Source organism: Neovison vison, chromosome 10 (genome assembly GCF_020171115.1).
Source record: "Neovison vison isolate M4711 chromosome 10, ASM_NN_V1, whole genome shotgun sequence".
Lineage (NCBI taxonomy): Eukaryota > Metazoa > Chordata > Mammalia > Carnivora > Mustelidae > Neogale > Neogale vison.
This window is the reverse complement of record NC_058100.1, coordinates 74,095,610-74,121,507: the sequence shown is the minus strand read 5'-3', so window position 1 is coordinate 74,121,507 and position 25,898 is coordinate 74,095,610. Positions and strand designations below refer to the sequence as shown.

The 25,898-nt window shown below is 54.4% G+C and overlaps 1 protein-coding gene and 1 long non-coding RNA gene across 4 annotated transcripts in view; one reads left to right on the top strand and one right to left on the bottom strand.

Moving 5' to 3' along the window:
• Window positions 1-16,214, bottom strand: part of MFSD4A (major facilitator superfamily domain containing 4A) — a 29,929-nt gene extending 13,715 nt beyond the window's left edge. The window contains exons 1-5 of the mRNA XM_044267744.1: window positions 15,985-16,214; window positions 5,258-5,456; window positions 4,326-4,586; window positions 1,072-1,240; window positions 516-631 (exon numbers count right to left, since the gene is read on the bottom strand). Of these exons, the coding sequence (XP_044123679.1) occupies window positions 516-631; window positions 1,072-1,240; window positions 4,326-4,586; window positions 5,258-5,456; window positions 15,985-16,214 (975 nt within the window). The remainder of the gene's footprint in view (window positions 1-515; window positions 632-1,071; window positions 1,241-4,325; window positions 4,587-5,257; window positions 5,457-15,984) is intronic.
• LOC122918845 lies at window positions 16,077-19,983 on the top strand. 3 transcript variants are annotated; one of them, XR_006386688.1, is made up of 4 exons: window positions 16,077-16,155; window positions 16,535-16,892; window positions 19,031-19,183; window positions 19,772-19,983. It is a non-coding gene; the product is annotated as an uncharacterized LOC122918845 (long non-coding RNA). The 3 variants fall into 3 exon arrangements; XR_006386689.1 differs by lacking the exon at window positions 16,535-16,892 and having other exon boundaries at window positions 16,092-16,155; XR_006386687.1 differs by lacking the exons at window positions 16,077-16,155; window positions 16,535-16,892 and adding an exon at window positions 17,311-17,510.
• The last annotated feature ends 5,915 nt before the right edge of the window (window positions 19,984-25,898 follow it).

The window sequence follows — 25,898 nt, the reverse complement described above, 5'->3', positions numbered from 1 at the left end:
CGGCGTGACCTCTACCTGGAGAAATAGGGCTCTGCCCGTTTACTTATTTTTTTTAAAAGATTTTTTTGTTTATTTGAGAGAGTGTATGTGCACAAGCGGTGGGGGGAAAGGGAGAGGGCCAGCGGGGGAAGGAGACTCCCCGCTGAGCAGAGAGCCCAATGTAGGGCTTGATCCCAGGACCCTGGGATCTTAACCTGAGCCGAAGGCAGATGTTTCACCGACTGAGACACCCAAGTGCCCCTGGGTTCTGCCCCTTTAAAAAAAAATGTGGGTAGCCCACCCTTGGGAACAAACCAGAGAAGCCCCTAGCCACAGAATTAAGGAAAATAAAGACAATGGGCTAGGACAGAAGAGATAGTACCAAGGGGCTGCGAACAATTCTGTAGACAGTCTCCCCCACTTAGCATAAATGTTTGAATCCACTGTACTAGAGGTGAGGCCTTTAGGAAACCACGATGCTTGGTTCTTTCTCTTGCTACCCCCAGCTGGAGCTCCCGGGAGGAGGGCAGGCTCACCGTCATCCCGTCGGTCATGAACAGGACCAGGGCCGCTGTGATGTGGATGGCGAAGAAGGAATAAGGGGCTCCTTTGAAATTCTTCCTCTGGCAGCAGCTGAACAGGTCCTCGTGGCCTGGAGGAGACACAAGGACGAGGGTGAGTTTCAACTCCTGCTCCTTCCCCCCCTGCAGGCCCGGGAGAAGCAGCTGGCAGGTAGAGAGCCTGGCAGAATGGGGACCATGTACCGCCTCCCACCTTCTACTAACTTCCACCACCTGTTAGGGACGGCCCTCTCAGTCCTGGTGGAGGCAAGCCTCTGAGCGATCCAGTAACTCAGCCCAGGTCACGCAGGTCGGTCTAGGCAGAGGGGAGGCTGGGGCTGTTGGATGGCAACCCGAACCCGCACGCTTCGGCAGGATCGCTCCAGCCCCTTCTCGCCAGGCCAGCAGTGCTGTGGCTTGTTTCCAGCCACCGTTACCCAGGATGGGATCTACGTTCATCCTCCGGGGGAAGGGGACACCAGGGCAGCCTCGGTGTGGGGCTGTGAGCGGCAAAGGTCATTAGAGCTCCCACCTGGGTGTGGCTGAAACTTGGAGGACAGGGAAGAGGCATCTTCCTTCTCAGGAGGCTGCGTCTCCAGCGCCAGCTCGTCGGCAGACAGGAGCAGGGGTCTCCTCTGGGGGCAGCAGGCCAGCAGCCGCTCTTTGGACAGCAGAAACAGCACGGCCAAGGGCACCGGGAGCTGGTGGGTGGGCAGAGGGTCAGGAGAGCCCCGTTCCCGGCAGGCGGGCCCCTTCCCGAGCCTGGCCCGTAGCAGACACCACCACACAGTCGAACAGCGAGCGTCTGCGCAGTCCTGATGGAAGACAGCTCTTTCCCCGGGGTGTCCACCGGGGAAATACAACCGTCCCAGGCCAAGGGCACCAGGTGTGTTGACCCAGCGCAGACTGGTTTAATTGCGGCCCAGCCTTAACCACATCCGTTTCTGGCAGACAGCTCCTTGTCCCATGCCAGGCTCGGACTCATACCAGGGCTCTGGTCCTGGAGAGGGGCCAGAGATAAACTCGTTTCTAAGATCCTTACCCTGAATGGTGCCCCCACACTGCTTCGTGCCGGGACATCATGTGACACTTTACAAAGACAGCTTGCGTTTGTTTACTATGCCCATTTTCCAGATGGGGCGACTGAGGCTCAAAGTTATGACTCAGTCATGACCTGTTGCAACGGGAAGAGATCAGAACGGGAAGCTACAGACCCTAAAAGCCTCAATGCCTGGTCACACGGCCGATGAGGGGCAGAGTGGGAGGGGAGCCTGGGCGTCTTGACTGTGTCCAGGGCCAAGGCCCCCTCAGGGCTTGTCTGGTTGAGGTTATTCCGAGAAGGTACAGAGCCTGTCCTCAGGGACCTCATGTCCAAACTGGAAAGCGGAGACAGGAGCTGCTTTTGATGCGGGCTCCGAGCAGCATGTACACACAAGCCCGGTGTTCCGCGTGCGGCTAGTCCCACTAAGCCGCTGGGGTTTCGGGAACCCCCAGAGCAATGAGAGGTGTCTCCTGCCTCTGTGGTTGCCTGGAGAAGCCTCCACCGCCTCCCTCGGGTGCCCTGCCTCCATCCAAGCTCCCCCCCCTCCAGGAAGCTCTTGTCAAGTCCGACCTCTGCTTCCTGCCGCAGCTTCTTCCCGGTTCCCTTAGCTCAGGAAAGAGAGGAAGCCCGGGGGGCTGCGGAAGCTCCCCAGAGGCCCTCCCCAACCCCCCCACCCTGATGGGTGCAGCCACTGTGGACGCGGGAGGCAGCAGGGCCCACGTGGCCCCGAGGGGGCCTCCCGGTCCCTGGAGCCAGGCTGGCGCATGGGGGCATTTTCCCAGGGGTGCCCCCCCCAAGAACACCAGCCTAGTGCTGGTCCCTCCCTGCAGTGCTGTCCCTGCGGGAGCCTCCCTCCATACTCGGAGCTGCGTCCAGGCCAGACACGCCACGGCAACACCACACATCAGGCCCAAGGGGGAGGAGATGACCCCCAGCCTCAGGAGTCTGGGTCTGATGGGGGAGACAAGCCCTCCCTCCAGTCTGATGGGGGAAACAGGAAACCCTCACACAGAGGCCTCCAGCAGCAGAAGGCCGGAGTGAAGGCCAAGGGGAAACAGCTGTAAAGAGCCTGGTCACTGCAAGTGGGGCTTTCCAGGGAGGCACGTGGTGGGAAGGACGCCACGGGGGACTGGCCCCGCGGAACACTGCCTTTATGAGAAGCCCATTCAGAGGAGGCGAGCTCCGCCTTCAAAGCCCGAGAGTGCAGGTGGGCTGTGCGGGTGGGCTGTGCAGATGCGTGAGTGAGTGTGAACATTCACGCCCGCAAGCGTGCACGGCCCTGTTCTCTTCTGGGCTGCACTGTTTATCTTCAGAAACAAGCCAGTATGGAAGTCCGGACATCCTGCAGCCAAGCGCCTCCAGTCTGCACTTCGTGGGGCAACAGAAAACAGACTGGCCACTTAAGCCGGACCTTCCAGTTTCCTAATCCCAGAGTCTTAGCTTCGACATTGTTTGGACAGTGCTCCTGCCCGTCGCAGGTCCCCCCTTGGCAGCCACAGGCCCAACGCTGTATTGTTTCCAAAGCAACGATCCACACGGGCAGAACATGGAAAGAGCAAGAGATGGGGCCTGGGTTTTGGAGAGCCCTGAGGGAAGATTCTGATACAAGGAAAATTACAAAGGAGAAGAAAGGAAAAATGAGCGCTGACTCTGGGGCAGGAGGAAGGGGGTCTGTGCGGGGACCCAGGGTTCCAGCCCGGCCAGAGCGTTGCTAGCCACTGATCAGGTCCTTGCTAGCCACCAATGGTCCCAGGGACGGTGTGCCACCCCCCCTCTGCTGCTCCGCAGGACTGGGTGATCTCAGAGACCCCATTCAGTGTGACATGTTCCCCGTCACTTTGAGGCCCAACAGCAGCTGGGTGCCTGAACCCAGCCTGCCTATCCCTGGAGGGGGGACAAGTCTGCCTGGAGTCAACAGAGGCCCTCAGTCATGACAAGCCATCTGGTCCTCCACCCACAGTCAGGCAAATGGCCCCCTGGAGTACTCCATTGGCACCGCCAGCCCAGGCCCGGCCCCAGCCAGGAGTCCTGGTCAGTTGCTGGTGCTCCTGGCTCCTGACGGTGCTTCCCCAGCTGGAGAGAGGGCAGGGGTGCCTCTGGCCACAGCCTGGGCTCCTCTGCGGGGACCTGTTGCAGAGCACCAGGGTTTCTAACCAGACTCAGTCAGGCTGATGGGGAGGACGGCAGCTGGGGAGCAGAGCGGCCTCAGTAACTGACCCAGTCACCGTGAGTGGCCTCTCCGCTCTGCTCTATGGCAGCCTTGGTATAGGCAGGACCCCTCAGACGTCATCTCGTCCATCCCCCAGCCTCTGCAGGAGCCCACCTCACACCAGGGCGCAGGAGAATCCCACCAATGATGAAGGACCCTGGGGAAGAGCCTGACATCATACAGGGCTCTGCCCCTGGATGTGCTTTGTCTGGCCTCAGAGGAAAAGAGCTCCCATGGAGCCTCAGATGGCTTGAAAGTTGACCCTGATTCCATTGTGCTAAACCTGCTCACGGCTTTATCTCCCTTGAGATCACAGTCATGGATTGTCCCCAGCAAGGACCTTCACGATGACCTGCTGTGACCCCCCCTTTGCCTTCAGACACCTCCGTGGAGGGGGTCAGTTTTCCCATCCCCTTGCCTTCCCACAGGCCAGCACGTTGCTCATAATCAGAAGAGTCTACCCTGGGAGCTGGTATGGACTGGTGGGTGTGACTGTCTACTTGTCCCCCCCCAGCCCTCCCCTCATGGCACTCACATTGATCAGGGCCATGATCCAGAAGGCGTAGGACACGCGGGTCCCGGCTCTGTCCTGCAGAGGCAGCTTGGAGAGTGACTGGTTGGACAAACGCCACACCTCGGGATGGTGCTGGCCCAGGACCCTGGACGCGTGGAACAGGTGACTGCCGGAGGTGCTGTTGGCTGTGCCGTTGGCAGGCAAGCAGTTGGCCTCAGACAGGAAGGGGTCGGCAATCAGGGGGCTCAGCAGAGCACCGAAGCCCACAAAGAAATGGAGAACCTGAGGAGCGAAGAGAAGTGGCAGGGGTAAGGGGGATGGCTCAAGCTTCCTAGCTCATCCCCCACTTTGTGCCCCATCTGGGGAGCCCCTGCCTGGTCCCAGAGTGGGGGAGCAATAGGGAAGCAGGAGAGGTGAGGAGAGATGTTCCTCTCCACGACCTTCTTGGTCTGGGAGAACTTGGGTGACAGTGGCCATTCTCCTCCCTCCCACTTCCTTCTTTCCCAAATCTTAACCACACCTGGGGGCTGGCCCCATGATAACATCTACCAGCTAACACCCCCATAAGGATGGGGGCTTGATAAAGGGCAGGGCTGGACAGGAAGGGAAAGACAGAGAGGGGGAAGGAGTCGAGAAAACAACAAGCACTCCCGTCTTGCCATCACAGCACTCTCGGGTTCACAAAGAACCTCTTCTGGGGGGCGCCTAGACCCCCGTGACCACGCGGCACACAGGGAGCATGACCGCCTTTGAGAGAGGAGGAGATCCAAGTCCAGAGATCATGACTGGAAGTGGCCACACTGCACTGAGTCCCCAGGTCTCCTCCCGCATCACCACCGGGCCTAAAGTAAAAGACACCTAGCCCCGGGGAGAGGCCCAGGAGAGGTGGCCGGGGCCCAGGGAGCACCCCGTGGCCTCCCACCACCCAGCCCCATGCCCACGAGTGGACTCACCTGGAGGAAGACGGCTGAGTCCTTCTGGTAGATCCTTACCAGCTGCATGTTGGCCACGGTGTCGATGCAGCCCATGGCCAGGCCCGCCAGCGCCATGACTGAGGCCAGCACCTGCACGTCTCGGCATAAGGGGATGATGGCAAACACCAGCGAGATGGCCAGCGTGGACGTGAAGAGGGCCCATAACGACTGGGCCAGGCTGCAGGGGCAGAGGCGTGAGTCAGGGGAGGGGCTCTGGGTTCTGCAAACACAGAGCCCCCTCCTTGTCCTCCCCCCGCCACCGGGCAGCCTCGGGAATGCCTCCGGTAGAAGAGGGGAGGGGGCTGCGGAAGAAGCTCTGTCATTAGCTTGGGGCTTGCAGATGCGATGTCCCTTGTGTCCCCCGTCTTCTCGGGTTGCCGTCCCTGCCGCACAGAGGCGGCCCACGATACGCACTGAAGGAAGTGTAACTGCTCCTGTTTCACGTACAAGCAGTTTTAAATTGCTTAGGTAGAGGGGCGCCAGGCTGGCTCAGTCAGCAGATTCGTGTGACCCTTGATCTTGGGGTTTTGAGTTCAAGCCCCACGAGGGGCGGAAAGAGGACTTAAAAATAAAACCTTTAAAATAATAAATGAATAGTTTACTCATAAACTATTATACACAGAGCTCTTTCTGTCCCTCTCACGGATGTGTGAGGGGCATCTGCTTTGAGCATCCCAAGGTAATGTGCCATATTGGGGAAACTGTGGGGGTGGGGCCTGGGGCGGAACCCGAACCCCTCCCCTCCCCAGCAGGGCTGCAGTGCTCTCTCCCCACCCAGGAATGGCCAAAGGGCCCTTCACAGGCGCCAACTGAAACAACCTGAACCAAAGCCTGCAGCCAAGGTATTTGGGTAATTTGGCACCTTCCTCCACCCCATCCCCCTGGGCATTGGGCAGAGATCTTGGCTCTGCAAGTTTCTGGAATGGAGTCCTTGTGGCTGTCCTCAATGAGAGGTATCTGGGAGGCTGACCTTCCTGCAGAGGAGCCCACAACAGGCAGGCTGAGGCCTGTTCCCCTCAGGAATGAGGGGAAGTGAATGGAACCTGAGGGAGCGAGTGCATGGTATGTCTTAGGGCTCTGTCAAGATCACGTTGGTACGCCGCCCTACCTAATAACCAGACTCTGAGAAAGGAAGGATGTCTAGTGTTTTCTGGAACCACTCTGAAAGGCTAATGTGGGTGAAGGACATTGGGTAGGAAGAAGGTTCTGGGGATGCCTGGCTGGCTCAGTCGGCAGAATATACTACTCTTGATCTCAGAGTTGTGAGTTCAAGCACCACACTGGGCATAGAGCCTACTTTTAAAACAAAAGAAGAAGGTTCTGGAACAAAGAGGTTATAACAGAAGATTTTCAGATTATGAAAAGTTCTGGCAGCTGGACCTGGAGAGGTGGCAGGGGCGTGTGGCAAGAAGACCTGAGGTTCCAGCACATTAAGGCAAAGAGGGAGGCCCCAGGAGAGCTCTCAGCTATGCCTTTCCCTTGAAGGTCATGCCTCTGCCCCCTCTGGCTCTCTGCTCCTCCTTTTGGTCCATCTTTGATTACTTCCTTTATCAGAAGGCCCCTGCCGATAGCACTAGTTCTTTACATCCTCTTTTCTTGTTTCCAGGCTGATCTGCTGGGGAGATCACTGATCATGACCCCTGTCTGTTCCCAACTCTGTGTGAGCAGGAAGATGCGGACTCCAGCCACACTTCACCCCAGCCACTAGAAGGAGGGTCAGGAGGGTGGTGTTGTGGGAAGGCCTGCTCAGGTCTCTCCTGGTCCCCCTTTCCCCTGCTGACAGCTTGGGGGACCCACCGAGCTTCATGCATTTCTGCCTCTGCAACTGGCCTCGAGTCTCCCTTCGCTCCCTGGCACCCGGCACAGAGGGGATGCCCATGTCTCCACGGGTGATGAACGCGGCAGCCTTCTCATGATGGCTCACTCTCTCTTTCCTGTTATTTTGCCTGCACAAGATGAACCCGGCAGCCTCCTGGCTGGTCTGACTTCAGGGATAGCAAGAAGGTCCCCCTCTCCCCCTCCAGTATTCTCCCCATCGAGTGGGCACATGGCGTGGGGTGAGCTCTCCACCACCTCGCTCACCACTCTGCAGTAAAGTGTAGACACCCCAAGTCAAGGGCAGACTGTCGTGAAGAGTTCACACATTATCACTGTGGCCCTGAAAGACCCAGACGAATGTGGCTAATGACCAGCCCTGTAGGGGTGCCTGGGTGACTCAGTCCGTTAAGTGTCCACCTTCAGCTCAGGCCCTGATCCTGGGGTCCTGGGGTCGAGACCCCGCTTCAGACTCCCTGCTCAGTGGAGCGTCTGCTTCCCCCTTCCCCTCTGCCCCCCACCAACCCCTGCTGGCTCATGCTCTCTCTCTCAAATAAACAAATAGAATCTTAAAAAACAAATAAACAAACAAACAAAACAGCCCTGTAGTGAAGTCCTGAAGGAATGAAAAGTAGAAGTGAGCGTGGACAAGCCCTGTGGGAATGGGACGTAGGATCAGCAAGTGAGCGTGGCCAGGAGAGCTGCGGGAAAAGACAATGACAGCAAACCTTAGCTCACAGGCCCAGGGCTGTCGGCTTTGTGACGGTGCCTGCTGGACCCACACGTAAACTAGGACTGAGAGAGTAAAGCAGCCGAGCGTCTGGACTCAAACCCAGGTCTTCATCTTGGTAATTCCTAAGTCATGCTGCGCTTCCGTGGAGGACAGAGAGAGGGAGAGAGAGGGAGTGTGTGTGTGTGTGTGTGTGTGTGTGTGTGTACGCGCGCACACACGCATGTGTGTAAAAGAGCCGGTGCTGGGCCACAGACCCCACTAGGAACCAGTGGGAACAGCTGTGGTGGCTGGAACACGAGCCCCCAGGGGTCCCTCTGGCAGCTTCAAGCCCTTCCTGGGATACCTGCTGGCTCCTGGCTCCGTGGCGAGCTTCCCAAGGCATGTGTGTCACCTGTTCGCTGCGGGCCCCGTGCCTGGCACCGTGCTTGGCCCTGAGCTGCTGTTCCATGCAGGGGTGCTGGCTGTTGCCGCCCAGATGGGAAACGTGCTTAAGGAAGGCTTGCCTTGTCACCCCACACAGGATGGCCTGGAGACTTAGTGGGGCCTGATGCGGGAGTTGTGGTACGTGACGAGAGAGTCAGAGACAGAGACAGAGGCCAGAGATAAAGCCTTAGGTAGGGCTGGGATGACAGTGCAGCAGCAGGAGGCTGGGGAGAGGTGGGGGGGAAAGGCCACGGTCACGGTGGACTGCCCCGTCTTGGCCTCCCTCTCTTCCATTTGTACCTTCTCACCTTGTCGTTCTGGAGGACACTCGATGCCCGCAGGGAAGATTTTTGTTCCCGGGCTCAGGGACAGCCAGGAAGGGATGAGAAAACAGGAGAGGCTGGAGGGAAACTGGCCTGGGAAGGCCCCTTCCTGCATCTCCTGCCAGCCCCTGGGGCATGATTTGAACCTGCCACTTACCAGCTGAGGCTGGGGAGGGCGAAGCCCATCTTGGGCCTGCAGTTCCCGGGGGATGGAGACATGCCCCGTTTCCTGGGGACGGCTGTGGCACAGGAAAGCCTGTGTTTCTACCCCAGCAACAGCCTGCTTCAGCAGGGCTGTGCCTGGGCATTCCAAAACTCAGCCTGAACACATTTCTTGAGAACGCGTACTGCTGCCAAGGGAAAAGAAGTCCCAGATACATCCCAGAGCCAGACTGAAATAGACTAATTGGTTTGGTCACTTAATGGTTTGGTCAAAGGCCCCTTCCAGGAACGTGGGTAATTGAAGATTATGGAATAATAATGTCAAAACGGCTTTGGCAGCACAAATGTAGTAGGATGTATAATCGGACTAGCACACAGAAATGTCTAATCACTATGTTGTGCACTTGAAATGGATAAAATACGTATGTCGACTACACTTCAATTGAAAATTAAAAATTTAAAAGAAAAAAAAAAAAGACTGGTCCTCCTTACCCTCCACTTTCCAGCGGCGGCTCAGGGCAAAGCATTTACACCCAGTCCCTCTGAGCTTGCAGGGGTGAATACCTAGCCATAGCCCTCTGAGCTTGCAGGGGTGAATACTTAGCTCCTTTATGAACAAGGACGGTAAGCTCTGTCTCCTGTGGCTGCTGTGCATGTGCAGTCGGTGTGATCTTACAGTCTTTTGCTTGCTCCCTGGGATCTTTCTCCGGCCACTGGCAGCTCCCTTCCCCAGTGCTCACCTCCTCCCTGCCAGGGGAGAGTGCTCAGCAGCTCCTGGATGTCCCAGCCAGGCTGGGCCGTAGAGCCTGCTGGTCTGGGGTGACCGTGGGAGGTCGGTTCAGGAACTGCTACAGTGGCAGCAAGGACCTACCCCTCATTTTATAGATCAGGAGCCGAGCCCCGACAGGGGAAAAGAGTCAGGATCCGGTTTTCTGACTCCCAGTCCAGTGAAGGCCAGCATTGTGTCATTCGTTGATCCTCCCTCCCCTGGTCCTGGGTTCAGAGGTTAATTCAGGCCAGTGAGAGAGGGGGTCCCACTTCCCTAAGGCCTGGGGAGATATAGGAAGAGCTCAGAGAGTTTAAGGAACCCTTCCTCAGGAAGCCTGAGAAATGGCCAGGTTACTCATTGATGGCTCCATGTAGAAGGTGAAATGGGGGAGGGAGAGCCTCGTGGTGCCTGCCCCACCAGTCTGCTGTGTGACCTTGAGCACGCTGCCGACCCTGCTGGCCCAGGTGCTCTGCTTTACCCCGAGGATACACGTGATCACCTTGACTTGGCCTTGCCAGGGTGCTGGCTCTGGCCCTCCAGGTTCTGTGATAAGAGGAGGGGCTGCTTGGCTCCCAACCAGGGGAAGGGCTTAAGCAGTAAGACATGAACCAGCCCAGCCTGCGCTCCACGCCCGCCGGTGGTGAGAAATGCTGCTGAGGACCAACCCCTTGCCACTGCGACGTGAGGGACCCCAGGCTGGGCACTGCTGTGCCCACAGTCTTGCCTCAGGACATCCCCAACCTGATAATCTTCTTCCTGGAGGAGCCAGGGAAGAGGAGAAGCGCCTGGAACCCAGAAAGTGTCAGAGGCACCCCCAGGTCCTCCCCACGCCGAAAGGAGCCGGCAGCTTCCAAGAGAGGAATGGGGGCTTGGGACAAAAAAACAGGAGTCAGGGCATCTCCTGGGATCTTGGGCAGGCTGGAGACCGGAGCTCAAGCTGCCCAACAGGGAAGGGACAACCCAGACCGAGGGGCCAAGGAGAAGGCCCCCCTCTAACCAGTCATTCCCACAATGACACCCCAGCTTGCTCAGGGCCCTGTGTTAAGGCTCGGGAGACTCAGAGGGAGCAGCAAGAAAGCCTGTCTTTGGGGAGATCCCAACCTAAGGCAGGTCTCAGGGCCTGTTAGGGCTGTCGGGTTGGGGCTGCTGCACCCCGTGTGTGACCACGCCCCTGGTCTGCTGGGGAGCTAGCCTTGCAGGGAGCACTTCCCCGCTTTGGATGGACTTGCAGCTTCGTCTGCCCAGAACCCTCTCCTCCAGTTACTCGAATGCATGGTTCCCTCCTGGCCTTCAGACGTCAGCTCAAATGTCACCTCCTCAGAGCAGCCTTCCCTGACCCGCTGGTAAAAGTAACCTCTCAACTCTGCTACGCTCCACCCCACCCTGCTTCCCGTCCTCCGGTTCACTGACGGGGGCTCCGGAGCGTAAGCTCCATGGGAGCGGGGACCTTGTCCATTGTGTTCACCCCTGCAAACGGGGTCTGGCTCGAAAGATACTTGTTGGATGAGTGAATTAAGGGGTGGGATGAGTTTTGAAACCTTTGCATTTCAAGATTCTTTTTTTTTTTATTTAAGAAACGGAGATAGCGGGGGGCGCCTGGGTGGCTCAGTGGGTTAAAGCCTCTGCCTTGGGCTCAGGTCATGATCCCAGGGTCCTGGGATCGAGCCCCACATCGGGCTCTCTGCTTGGCGGGGAGCCTGCTTCTACCTTTCTTTCTGCCTGCCTCTGTGCCTACTTGTGATCTCTGTCAAATAAATAAATAAAAATCTTTAAAAAAAAAAAAAAGAAAAAAGAAGCGGAGACAGGGGTGCCTCGCTGGCTCTGTCAGTGGATGTGCAACTCTTGATCTCCAGGCTGTGGGTTGGGGTCCCACCGGGGGGTATAGAGCTTACTTAGAAAAACAAAATCTTAAAAATTTTTTGAGATAATTTACATACCATAAAATGCATCTCTTCAAAGTATGTGATTCGGTGGTTTTTAGCCGTTCAGAGTTGTGAAGCCGTCACTACCATCTTTGGAACATTTAGAACAGCGTTTAGAACATTGCCCTCACCTCAGAGAGAAACCCCGTACCCACAGGGCGTCCCTCGCACCATCCCTTTCCCATATGCTGGGAACCTACCACTCTACTCTCTGTATCAGTAGATTTTCCCCTTCAGGACTTTCACGGAAATGGAACCATACAGCACGAGGTCTTTTGTGCCTGGTTCCTTTCCCTTAGCATTTTGTTTTCAAGTTTCCCCCATGCTGTAGTGTGCATAAGAGCCTCGTTACTTTTTCTGGCTGAATACCACCCCGCTGTGTAGGTGTACTACATTTTGTTTGTCCGTCCATCCACTGATGAACATCTGGTTGGCTTCCACTTTTTGGCTATGATGAATAATGCCGCTATTCCTGTACGAGGTTTTGTGTTGACATGTTTTCAGTTCTTTGAGGCATATACCTAGGAGTGGCACTGTGGGGTCATATGGTAACTCCCAGGCTAAGATGAGTTTCTTTCTTTCTTTCTTTTTTTAAAAGATTTTACCCATTTTGACCGAGAAAGACACAGTGAGAGAGGGAACACAAGCAGGAGGAGTGGGAGAGGGAGAAGCAGGCTTCCCGCTGAGCAGAGAGTTGGATTTGGGGCTCGATCCCAGGACCCTGAGACCATGACCTGGGCCGAAGGCAGATGCCCAATGACTGAGACACCCAGGTGCCCCACTGAGATGAGTTTTTTAGAGCAAGAATCACGTCTGGGGCCAGACCCCCAGGAGGCTCTCAGCCCAGGTCTGCTGCAGGCTGAAGTGTGGACAAGCTGCTGGAGAGAGAGGCAGAGCCTTTCTAGATGGGAGACCACCCAGGGCACAGTTCAGAGAATGAAACTGGCTTTTGTATTATGTTCCAGGTGCTTCAGGGGGCCGGCGTCTTGGGGAAGCAGGTTTGACGGTGGCCTGGGAAACCCCTCCATGGAAGGAAGACTGGATTTCATGCAAGGGGCTGGAGGGAGTGAGACCTGGGTCTGGGGCAGGGCAGGACTTGCAGGAGTGGGAAAATTAGAGGTAGAGAAGGAGACCGTGAGTACAGCGGGAAGAAGTCAAGCCTTCAATTAAGAATGTGCATGCAGGGGAGGGAGGCCAAGGTGAGGCTGGGAGAAGGCCAGGGAAGGTCTGAAAGCCATTTATTTACCCTGATGCCTTTGAGATAAAGGGGTCTCCCAAACTGCCCGAGGTGGTTAGACAGGTCCCCAAGAAACCAGGAAGAAAAACCCCTAACCTTTTATCTAAATACTCCTTTCTCTTTCCTATGTGACAAAGCACATACCTATACACCCTGCCAACCGGGTGACTTTGTGTTCTCGTCTCTGAATGGCTCCTTGCTCCCGATAAGCAAGATATTTCTCTCTCTCTCTTTTTTTAGATTTTTATTTATTTATTTGACAGAGAGTACAAGCAGCGGGAGCAGCAGGCAGAGGGAGAAGAAGCAGGCTCCCACTGAGCAAGGAGCCTGATGTGGGGCTTGATCCCAGGACCCCAGGATCAGGACCTGAACCAAAGGCAGAGGCTTAACTGACTGAGATGGGGGCGGGGGATGAGGGGTGGTAGGGGGTCCTGATCCTACACTGCGCAGAGAGCTCTGTCCTGTCCTGTCCGTCTCTAACATCCAAAGGCTGTTCACGTGCAGACCCTCCAATGCATGTCCCTCTTCAGCCCTGGTCCTCAGTCTGGGCCAAGCAGTAGGCAGCTCTTGACTTGAGCCGCCCAGTGCCTCTCGGGAAGTCTGTCCACAACATCTGGCCCTCGCCATGTGTCAAACCAACCCTGCCCCCATGCTCTCACCAGTACCAGCCCGGAGCACTAGCACTAGCTGGTAATCACTTAAGCTGAAAAGCGTATGGGGGTTGGGGGCGGGGGTACTAGCATCTGAACTTGTAGTGAGGGCCCACAGAGTTAAGCTTTAGTGGTTGGTTTTGGGGCTTTGTTTTGAGAAATTGGGGATTGTGACAAGCTGTCAGGTCCAAGCTGGGTAGTGACTCCCGTGGACACACACACCACCCCTGTTGCCACACCTTTCATTCCCACTGAAGTCCACTTTGCTCTTAGCCAAAGGAAAGGGTTCTTCCTGACATTTTGTTTTGGGGGCAGGAGGACTGAGGTCGCAAATTTAAATGTGAACTTGAACTGATAGGACTTAATGCCCTCCACCGCACCCTACCCCCACCCTCAGATACCAGCAGGAAGCCCCAGAGGCCCTGGGTTTCCTTCCCAGGAGTGTCAGCTCAGGAATCCGCAACCCATATGCCTGTGCCTGGAGAGGACAGGGTGTAACTTGTGCCCTACGCAGTTCAAGCTGACTGCTCATAAAGCAAGAGCCATTTCCCACGCATCTGCTTCTAGAGACAAATGCCTGTGTTCAAATCCTGACTTAAACAGCTGTGCGGTATGACCTGGGACAAGTGTCTTGCCCTCTCTGTGCCTCAGCTTCCTTATGCACAAAATGGGGAGAAAATAGTACTAATCCGTAGGGTTGTGGGGAAGACAAATAAGTCAGTACAAGTGAGATACGGAGGACAGTGCCCGGCCTTGAGCGACAGTTTGGTGAAGTTAGTTATTGCTGTTACCAATATCATTTTTCTTTCCCGTGAGCCCCAGGACCCTTTCCACTGCCTGCTCAGAGCTCCTGGTTAGGGAGGGAGCCGTGAGCGAGGTGTGGAGCAAGTGAGGGAGACAGGGCCCAGCTAGGTGTGGATCTCTGTTGTTTTCACAAAACCAGGCTCACCAACCTGCCATTTAGAATACTCCTCATTACCCCTTCCTGTTCTTTGCACTACCCCAGGTCCTAAAAAATTCCACATAAGGGAGCTTTTGTAAGTCAAAATACTTTTTAAAAAGAAAGAAGGAGAAACAGAAAAAACACCCTGCTAGATTTCTAATTAAACCTCGAGGCAGAATCAGGAAGGATCTTGAGATTTTTTGGAAGATTTTCTATATCCCCCATGCATCCAGTCTTATATAAAACCCACAGAAAAACCAGCATACACAGACTTGCTTCTTCAGAGGAGGAGTCTTCCATTTACAAGAGAATTTGATAATGGGGCTAATCACACCCTAATTGGTAATGATTTGTCAGCTGGGTGCCTTAAAGTGGGGTCTCTCTATGTGACACCTGCATTCTCTCCATCAGCTTCAGAAGCAAGGTGGATAGGAAAACCCACTCTTGTGTGGAGGAGTGAGCCAAGGGGGGTGGGGAGCAACTGGCCCAGAAAGCATCCCCCCCCACCACCACCAGATGTTTCTCTGGGATAGCCTAACTATGGTTTTGTTCCTGGCCCTCTGCTTGCTTGAGTCCGTGCAGTCCAGAAAAGCAGCCAGCCAGAAGCTTGGGCTAGGGAAATCTCCAGCAGTCTCCAGCTTGCAAGTCATCTATTCCCTGCTTTGGGTCTGTTTTCCCAGCTGCACTAGGAGAGCGAATCCTGCTGCCTTTCCAGAGGGCTCTGCGGGGGCGGCCCTGTCCAATTTAAGGCCGGAGATTGAGGCTCTGCAGAAGCATACAAAGGGGCATCTCTGGGGCCATGGCAGGCAGAAGCTAGAGCTCTGCCCTGGGAGAGGCCGAGGAGGAGTAAGGCCGGGTGGGAAAAGTGGAGGGGTCTCCTGGCACCAGAGATGGAGGGTCTTCTTACCAAGGTGTGCCTGAGACACCCCACGCCTCCCCCACATGGCCCTAATGGTCAGGTCCTGAGCGTCTCAGAGGCAGAAGGGCTTGGCCTCCAGGGGCCAGTGCAGGAACCTGCAGTCTCTCGGAAGCAGGACCACACAGGACCCAGCGGCCCCGAGGCCCCCGGGGGAGAAGGAATAGCGGGACTAGCGTGTGTCAGCTGAACCAGAGCCGAGGGTGTTCGTGGAGCCCGCCCCAGGGCGCTCTGTCAAGCAGCAGCCAGCTCTGGCACCTAGCATGGCCCCTGAGGGGACACTGCCACTCCTTCCACCTCACTTCCAATTCCGCCCCCGGCAGCAGGGGCTACTGCCCAAGCTCGGAGCCGCGGAGCCGGAGGGAGACTCTCCCGCCGCCGCCAACTCCATCACCCCTGGCCCCGTGGCGCGCGGGCGGGGCGGCGGGTGAGAGCCGGGTTGAGCTCCTCACCCCCGGGAGCGAAGGCAAATAAATAATCCCGAAGTCACCTTCAGTCCCTGGAGAGACTTTTCCGGGGAGAGCTGGGGTGGGGGAGGGAGGCAGTCCTTCAGCTAAGGCGGGGCGCGGCTGCCGGCGCGGGGAGGGGTGGTCGTCGCCCTCCCGGAGGCTGGGGCGCCGGGCAGCCTCGGCCCCACGGGGGCAGGGACGCGGCGGCGGGAAGGGGAGGGGAGGGAGGGAAGGGAAAGGAAAGGAAGGGAAGGAAGGGAAAGGCAGGGAAGGGAAGGGTCGGCGCGGCCGTGCCGAGGAGCGGCGCGGGAGGGGGGCAGCAGGGCTGCGGAGCTGCGGGGCTCCGGGCGGGCCGGGCACTCACGTCCTCTTGAAGACGCCCCCGAGGGCGCTGCCCAGCAGGAGGCAGAGCTGCTGCGAGAAGAAGACCCAGGAGATCTGGGGCAGCGAGCTGTGCGTCTGGCAGCGCAGGTCCAGCAGCGTGGGCCCCAGGAAGGCGATGCACAGGCCGAAGCTGAAGAAGACGCTCCAGTAGGTGAGCGTGGGTTGCAGGTTGCGGCGGAGCAGCCCGGACACGCGGCCGTCGCAGCCCATGGCCCCGGCTGGCGGGCTGGCGGCTGTGGCTCCGCGCGCCGGTGCCCGAGTGCCGCGCCGCCCGCGGGAGGGCCGCCTGGGCCCGGGAGGCCGGCGGCCGGGAGGGAGGGGCGGGGAGGGGCGGCCCGGCTAGGGGCCCCGCCCTCGGGCCGGGGGAGCGAGGGGGGCGCGTGTGCGGCCGGCGGGCAGCGCGTCGGGGTCCGCGCCCTCCTCGCGCGCCCCGGGAGCCGGCGTCCCCCTTGCTTCCCGAACCCACGCTCACCCTCCCGGGCTGCGGGAGACCGACCGCCTGCCGCTCTTCGCTCCCACCCCCTCTCCAGCTGCCCGTCCCACCCGCGTCCTTGCACGGCCCGCCCGGGGGCGGAGGGGCCTGAGCCCCCATTGCAGAGCTGGGCGAACTGAGCCCGAGGCGTCCTGGATGCTCGCACAGCCTGGAGGGCGGGCTCTTCCAGCGCTCCGCGTCCGCTCGGGGAGCGACAGTTTCCCCCCAGACTGCAGCCTGGCTTGGGCTGTGCCGTGGAGGAACCCCGGAGCACAGCCCCCTACACTTCGGGGGATTCACAGATGGACTTCGAGGGTCTGACAGCGCCCCCATCTTTCCCTGGAATAGAAGACAATCACCTACATACATGCTTTTCTTGGGAGAGTATTCATGGCTTTCGTTAGCACCTCCAGAGGGTGAGCACTTGCGACAGAAAACCTTATGAAACATCCCATCTTCACGCCAAGCTCCGCCCGAGAGCTGGTCTTCGCCCGCCTCATCTCATGGGGCGCTGGACAGGTGCAGGAGGTGGCGGGATGCAGGTGGTCTCTCCGGACTCCGTCTCTCTCCTTCTTCCTGGTGGGGAGTGGGGAGGAGGAGGTGGGAAGGAAGGGGCAGAGATCTGGAGAAATCCCATGAGGTATTCCGAAAAAATTCTCTGGGTGTTTTGGGCCGAGAGTTCTGAGGAAAATTCCTGGTTTTTGTTTTGTTTTGTTTTGTTTTTGTTCTTGTTTTTTTAATGCTGGAAAACCCCGGATGGGGTTGTGGGGGGAGAGATGTTAGTCTCCAGACCCGTAGTTTTTGGAGGAGCCTGCGGCTGACAGCCTGTGCCTCCCCCCAGGTGGCCATGGAACTGACAAGTCCTGCTTGGACCAGCTTCTGGGGGAGCCAGGGTTCCTGCATTGGCCTCTGGAGGCAGAGCAATAAGTTCCAGACTGTCACCTCTGCTCAGGTGTTCTAGGGGTGGCAGAAGCCATGACATCCATCATGGCCACTGGCCCTCCAGGGGGACCAGAGCTGAAGCGGCTGAGGAGGTAGGAGGGTGGGTGCTCTCCTGACAACTTGGCCTTAGGACAGGTAACCAACTTCTCCTGCAGGCACTGGTTGTCTCTCACAGCCACGCTCGCTCCTCGCTCCGCATCTGCTCCATCTGCCCTAGACTCTAAGTGCCTGGGAGCAGAGCCTCAGGGTCTCTGTGGCTTGGTGGTTTGGGAGGTAATAAGAATTATTTATTCAGTGGTGGTAAGTGAGTCTACACAGTATTTGTAATTCAGTTAGAAGTTATCCTCTGCAGGGCGCCTGGGTGGCTCAGTGGGTTAAGCCTCTGCCTTTGGCTCAGGTCATGATCTCTGGGTCCTGGGATCGAGCCCAACACCCCCCCCAACACCCCTTCTCCCCACATTGGCCTCTCTGCTGAGCAGGGGGCCTGTTCCCCCCCCCCCGCCTGCCTCTCTGCCTACTTGTGATTTCTGTCTGTCAAATAAATAAATAAAATCTTTATTAAAAGAAAGATTAAAAAAAGTTCTCCACTGAAAAACAAAACCAAAAATAAATCATAACAACAAGCATTTGATTAGGTCCTCTCTGCCATTCTCACAGACTTCTAGAACCGTAGATGGTCAAAGCTGGAAGGAACCATCTCCAACTTGAGTCTCCTATTCCCACCCCATCACTGCTGGGAAGAGCTTGTCAGTCCTGTTCTTGACTGATCCCTCTTACTGTTCGGGGCCTTACCTATCATTTCCTGCGGGTCCGCTTCCACTGTGAGTCAGCTCCAGTTCAAGGAAGGGTTTGGAGCTCAACTGAAATGCCCCTCCCTGTGGCTCCCCCCAGCCACCCATAGAACAAGGCTAATGGCTCTGGGCATGTTAGTCCTTCATGCATATGACCTTGCCCCAGCACTTGGCCTTTTCAGCTCAAACGCCTGAAATGTTTTCATAATTTCGTTAGATGTACGCCCTAGATACATCACCCTACTGCTTCAGCTCCTCCAGCCACAGTGGCTGTGACCCTGGTACAGTGAGGCAGCCCAGGTGTCTGGGGTGCTCAAAGCATTCTATAACTTGATCTGAATGGTGGTTACACAGATATAAACATACATAAAAATTCATTCATGTACACACATATGTACACTTAGGATTTGTGTCTTCTATTGTAAGCAAGCTATGGTTTGATAAAAAAGTGAAAAGTAAAAATAAGTAAACAAAAACAAAGTGAGAACTCTCTGTGAACACAATATCCAGCCTCCTTAGAATTGAAGCCTGCCTTCCTGCCTTCCTTCTTCCTTTCCTTTCCTTTCTTTCCCTTTCCTTTTGGCCTGCAGGGCCCCTGAGCTGGGACAAACAGGCAGGGAAACCGGCACAGCTGTGAGGTTCTTTCTGTCGTAGGGGTGCTTTGGGAGCCTGCAGGGGGAAACATCTCGTCTTGCCTGGGAAGGCTTCCTTCCTGGGCTGTTGTGGAAGGAGGAATATGGGAAAATGTTTTGTTTAATCTCTCTTCTTATTCTTCTTTGTCTCTATTTTTCGGTATCATCACCTTGTCTACCTTCTTCAAGAAACTTCTCCGGAAAAATCCTACCCAATCCCCGAATTCCAGCAAGCCCCCGATCCCCTCCTGGCCCCCTATAATCTTCAGGGTCAGCTGTTACACCCAGGGACTGCCGGCTTCCTCTTCCTGCCACCCTGCCTCCCCTGCAGCCAGTTAAACGGTGAGTTCGTAAGGGCTGGGACTATATTTACCATATTATATTATATTTGCCAACTCTCCCCACCCACATCCAGGTGCCTCACAGAGCACCTTGCAGATAGCAGGTCCCGGATAAGTAGATGGGTACTGAATTATTTGCACCTTGCCCTTATAATTATTTTTGGTTTTTCATCTATGTATCTTATCTCCCAATGGTAACAAGTTCCCTAAGGACAGAAGCTGTCCTCTATTTCTTCTGTGTCGACTGTCCAAATGTCTAGCCCTCCCTGGACACCTTGGGGTCGTTCTTAAATTTTAACAACAAAACCTTGGATGATCCCTTAGCCACTCTCAGATTTCTTCTTGTGTGCATTGGAAGGAAATTATCCCCATTCCTCACTAGCTCTGGAAAGCAGTTTGAGACCCCAAAATAAGGGAAGATGGACTAGAGTGGCAGTAAAGATCTATGGGAGTGAAGGGTCCTCAGGCGCTTGCAGACTGAAATCTGTTTATTTGCCTCAAGGGTCACCTCCTCTGGGAAGCTTTCCTTGACCTTCTTAGGGTCCTTCCTTGGGGGTCCATCTTAAATCATTGCTAAACGTCTGTGCAGTGCCTCTCTCCAAGGAAGGGCTATGAGCTCGGCTCTTCACTGAGTGCCAGGACTGGCTCTTCGGTGGAGCTGTTCGCCCTCTCCTGACTCCCTGACTCCCGCTTACACCTGGGCGTTGATAAGCAATCCATCAGCCACCCGGGATCAAGCTCTGCATCTGGGCTCCCAGCTCAGCGGGGAGCCTGCTTCTTCTCCTTCTCCCTCGAAACTCCCTCCCACTGCTTGTGCTCTCCCTCTCTCTCAAATAAATAAAATCTTTCAAAAAAGAATGTATAAAAAGAAAAGTTTTGATGATCACAGCCTAGAGCATTTCACCTGGACTTGGACCTGATTTCACATTTGGCAGGATCCTCTCTGTGACTGTGGGCCTGCTTTGGGTCCCCAGGACCCTCTTGTCTCTGCTTCCCAGGCTCGGAGGAAGGCAGGCAGGAGCAGTAGAAGTCTCCAGTTTAAGGTCATTAAGCACATCTGCTGTTCCTCCGGCCATTGGGGAATGAGGCCACCCCTCCCCTACTTCTGGATTTTATCTTCACAGCCCCCGCATCATCTCCTTGCTGGCCAGAGTGTGCAGAGTGGATTGGCAGGCTCGGTCTGGGCTCGGCACTGGGGGGTGGGAGGAGTGGCAGACAGCTTGGTGCCAAGGACTGTATCCAGATGACCCGGCCACCTTACCCCCACACGAATGCCAACAGCGGAGATGGGTATGCGTAGGAAAATCTCCTTCGCCAGCTATCTGGATGAACCGAGTTATCAGCCTGTGTGGGTGGGGGGTGGTGACTGCAGGTTCCAGGAGGGATAGGAGAGACAGGAGTGGGTGAGATGGCCCAGGAGCCTCTTAAGAATGAGACCGGTGGCCACACGCATCCTGGAGAGAATACCGGTGGTGCTGAATATGTGTTAGTGGTTAACGGAACTAGTTGAAGCCAGCCTCAAGTTAAGGGTTGGAAGGACCCTCTGAAATTATCCTTCCACCCAGACACCCAATCCCATTTACAGCGCTGCCCAGGGAGCCACTCGGCCTCAGCTTTAGTGTGCCTGGGCTCGGAGTCAAGCTGTGAGATGTGTGCCAAACTGAGCCTTGGTTTCCTCCTTTCTTAAAATGGGGGGAATGAGGGCACCTGGCTGGTTCAGTCAGTAGAGTGGGAGACTCTTGATCTTGGGGTTGTGAGTTCAAGCCCCATGCTGGGTACAGAGCTTACTAAAAGAAAAAGAAAACGGGGGAGAATAATACCTCCCTTACTGTGAGAAAGTGTACACAGGGTGTGATACAGGAGCTAGTGTACCAGGCTCAGTGAATTCTCCTCCTCCTCCTCGTCCTCCTTCACAACAATAGCACAAACCACTCTCCTGGTCTATACGCTAGCACAGGGGCTAGCGAAGTATATCCCCGGACCAGCAGCATCAGGATGTCCTGGGAACTCCTTAGAAATGAAGATCCTTGGGGCACCTGGCTGGCTCGACTGGTTAAGCCTCCAACTCTTGCTTTTGGCTCAGGTCGTGATCTCAGAGTCGTGAGATCGAGCCCTGCACTGGGGCTTTGCACTGGTGTATGCCATAAAACTGTCTGCAAATAAACTGTGCGTATGTATACGGCGGAATATGGCACAGCAACGAAGAAGAACAAACTTACGCTCTCGCAGACATCTGCTCTGCTCCTACCTGCTTACCCTCTCTCTTAAAAAAAAAAAAAAAAAAAGTAAGAAGGAAGTGAAGATTCTCTAGGGGTGCCTGGTTGGCTCAGTCAGAGAGCATGTGACTCTTGGTCTAGAGGTTGTCAGTTTGTGCCCACGTTGGGCAGAGATTATTTAAAAACAGTATCTTAAGGGACACCTGGGCAGCTCAGTCATTAAGTGTCTGCCAGGTCCTGGGTCCTGGGATGGAGCCCCACATCGGGCTCCCTGCTCAGCGGGAAGCCTGCTTCTCCCTCTCTCACTCCCCCTGCTTGCGTTTCCTCCTTCGCTGGGTCTCTCCTGTCAAATAAATAAATAAATAAATAAATAAATAAATAAAATCTTTAGAAAAATAAAAAGAGAGAGAGAAAGAAACAGATTCTCAGTCCTGCCCCAGACCAGCTAGTCAGAAATAATCTGTTTCAGTAAAACCCTCCAGGGGACTCGGCGGCAGCTGCCGTGTGCAAATGACTACTTCAGAGCCACAAAGGAGAACTCGAATTCCCACTCTACAGAGAGCCATTCACTATTTGAAGACATTCCTCATGTTCTCCCTTGACAAGTTTCATTGTCCCCAGCAACATCCTCTCTACTTCCTTCAGCCAACCCTCACTGGCCATGTATTCTAGACCCCTTGCGATGCTTTTCTGTGATCATGTCATGCTCTGATTTTTAGTAACCTTCATAAAAATGGGGTCTCCCAGCACCATACTCTGCTCCAAGTGGTCTAAGGGGTACTGAAGACAATGGGCTTGCTGTTTCCTTTTTTCTGGCAACTTTGATGGCTTTATCGAGTGGCCACTCTGTGCTAAGCATACGACATACAGTGACTTTTTGTTTACCTTTTTCGAAGTAGGCTCTGTGCCCAGCATGGGGCTCGAACTCAGAACCCGGAGATCAAGCATCACATGTTCTGCTGACTGAGTCAGCCAGGCACCCCCTGTTTACTTTACTTTTTTTTTTTTATAGAGGTCAAACTTATGTAGATTAAAATGTGTACGGCTTAAATAAACAAACTGAATTTTTATGTGTGTACGTACCCAGATCAAGATACAGAATATTTCCAGCACCCACCCCGGAAACGGTAATGGCCTTGCTCAGTATTATGTCTGCAAGAGCGTAAGTTTGTTCTTCTTCGTTGCTGTGCCATATTCTGCTGTATACATACACACAGTTTATTTGCATACAGTTTTATGGCATACAAAGTTATGTACACGAATTTATTTATCCCATCCGCTATTGATGGACATTCATGTTTTTTCCAGTTTGGAGCTACTATAAATAGGGCTGCTGTGAACATTCATGACTTGTCTTTTGGGGGATGGAAATACTCGGTCTGTTGAGGATTTGCTCAGAAGTGGCTTGATCCCACGGCCCTAAGATCATGACGTGAGCTGAAATCAAAAGTTGGTCACTTAACCGACTGAGCCACCCGTGGGCCCCATGTCTTCTGCCTACTTTCAACATTGAGTTGTCTGTCCTTAGAAATATTATTGAGGAGTTTTGTTTATATTCTAGATAGAAGTCTTCTCTCACGTATATTATAAATATCTTCTCCGCGTCTGTACCTACATTATCTTTTTTTTTAAAAAGATTTATTTATTTATTTATTTATTTGACAGAGCGATCACAAGTAGACAGAGAGGCAGGCAGAGAGAGAGGGGGAAGCAGGCTCCCTGCTAAGCAGAGAGCCCGATGCGGGACTCGATCCCAGGACCCTGAGATCATGACTCAAGCCGAAGGCATCGGCCTAACCCACTGAGCCACCCAGGTGCCCCTGTACCTACATTATCTTTAATCTTCACAATGATCCTATGAGGCAGGCATTATTATCTCTTTCTTATGGATGAGGAAACTGAGGCTGAAGAAGGCAGAGTAATTTGCCCAGAGCCACACAGCTAGAAAGTATCGCAGCTGAATTTTGAGCCCACTCCAAAGTCTGGACCCTCCCCATGACGCCATCTGCCTCTCACATTCGACTCCTACTTACACACCCAAGACTGGTGCGCAGGCTTAGAGCTGGTGACATTTTCCCCCAGGAACTGCTATTTTTTTTTTTTTAAGATTTTATTTATTTATTTGTCAGAGAGAGAGAGTACAAGCAGGGGGAACGGCGGGCAGAGGGAGAAGCAGGCTCGCTACTGAGCAAGGTGTCGGGAAGCAGGACTCGATCCCAGCACCCTGGGATCATGATCTGAGTGGAAGGCCGACTGAGCCACCCAGGCGCCCCACGCCCCCAGAACTGCAGTTGACTTATGGAAGTCCCATGCAGTATATCACTTGGTCTACGTGGAATAATGGGAAGAATCTGGACGTGGGAGCAGGACAGACCAGCACTATGTTCTGGTCCCGCACTCAACAGTCATCTCCGCCCTCAACGTTGTCAGCCCAATTCTCTTAAACTGCAAAATAGCACATCCTTACAGTGTTGCGGTGGGAAGAAATGAGAGCACACTTGAGCCTCTGGTAGAACACGGAGTTCGGTGCCGCCTACATTTTTAGTTGTCTTCCCCTACCCTGAGCCTCATGTAATTTACATTTGGGTTTCTCTTCCCTGCCAGCACACTGTAGATCCCAGTTCAGCCGTGCCGCAGAAGGGCCATTCCTCCAGCTGTCCCAGAGTAAGGATGGCCCCTCACATTGATAATGGGTGGTTACTAGCCGTCATCCAACTCATTGAGAAAAATATTGAATACAGTGCCCCGTTCTCCACCCTCTAATTAACCTTTCATTCGGAGCTCAGGTGAGCTAGTCATCCTATGGGGAGCTCCCCCACCCCCCAGTGCTACCCAAGGGGTCTGCCTGTGTTCCCTCCATCTCCACTTACCACTCTTCCTTGTGATCACCAGCTGGGGTGTCCTTAACGCAGATCGGATGTCTGTGCCCCGAGGATGGAGATTGGGTCACACATTAATCCTTCTGTCTCAGGTGCATGGCCCAGCACCTGCCTGGTGCCCAGCAGACATCCAGGAAATAGGAGTCCGTGAATTTCAAGTTTCATTACTAGAAGCTTGAACTTACGAATAAGGACTGAGGCAAGAAATAATATTCATGGAGGGTTTGGTGAGGGATGTACATTTCATCTATTAGTCATTCTTAGACCTGGCTATGGGTCAGAATCACCTGGAAGCTAAAGACAGTCAGCTTCTCTAGTTGATGGGGTCCTGCACTGGTATTTTGCAGAAGCTCCTGGGGGTTTTCTCATGTGCAGCCAAGGTTGGAAACCACTGCTCCAGAGAATGCACATTTCGCCCTTGGAGAATTGCTCGCGTACCCTGGCAGACCATTTAGGACCTGCGTTAAAGTGCCCTTGTTGAATTCTACCGGGGCTTTCTGCCTGGCTGGAGCGAGCCTACGATGGTTTACTGCAGTTACGGTGGGAATGTTGCCGCCTACGGATACCTATAGGAAGATGCACAGGAGAGATTCCTGCCAGGCATCCGTACCAAGAAAAACTGCGATTCTCCTGAATATCCAGTTCTTTTTTTATCTTGTGGATGCTGGGTATCATTTAATTAACACCCTTTCCAAGCTGATAGAAGCTGCTGGAAATCTCATGGCTGAAGTCATTGCCCACCTTCATCACCTGTACAGAGTCATATAGTATATGTATTTTTGCTGACTCGGTTCCTCTTTTTATTTTCTGTCCTTTTATTCCCCTTTCCTCATCCCCCTCCTTTTTTTTTTCTTTAGATATAACCCCCATACCATAAAATTCACTCTTTTTCAAGTGAATGACTCAGGGGTGCCTGGCTGGCTCCGTTATAAGAGTCTTGTAGACTCTTGATCTCAAGGTTGTGAGTTCGAGCCCCATGTCAGATGTAGAAGATTACTCAAATAATTATAATTTAAAAAAGCAAAGTGTATGAGTCCGCGGTTTTTAGTACACCCACAAGATTGTGTGATCATCGCCACTACCTAATTCCAGAACATTTTCATTATCCCTAAAGGAAACTCTATCCCCATTAGCAGTCACAACCCCTTCCCCTGTCTCCTCAGCCTTTGACAACCACTGTCTACCATCTTTCCTTATAGATTTACTTACTCTGGACAGTTCATAGAAAGGGACTCATATCATGTGTGGCCTTTTGGGTCTGACTTCCCTCATTTAGCATGTTTCCGAGGTCCCTCCGTGTTGTGACACACGTCTAGTACCCTTTTTGTGGCTGAACAAGAAATTCCATCACAGGGCTGTGCCACAATTTGCTTTTCCATTCATCCAACGATGGACATGGGTTTCCGCTTTTCTGCCATCACGAATAACGCTGCTGGGAACACTCACATACGAGTTTTCACGAGAACGAGGTTCAGATCTTTCAGGTGCTTACCCACAGCGGATTCACTGGGTCACATAGCAACGCCATGGTTAACTTTCTGAGACTCTTTCCTCACGGAAAATTATTATTTTTTTTATCTTGTGGTACTGTTCGCCTCTCTGTAAGCCTCTACAAATCCTT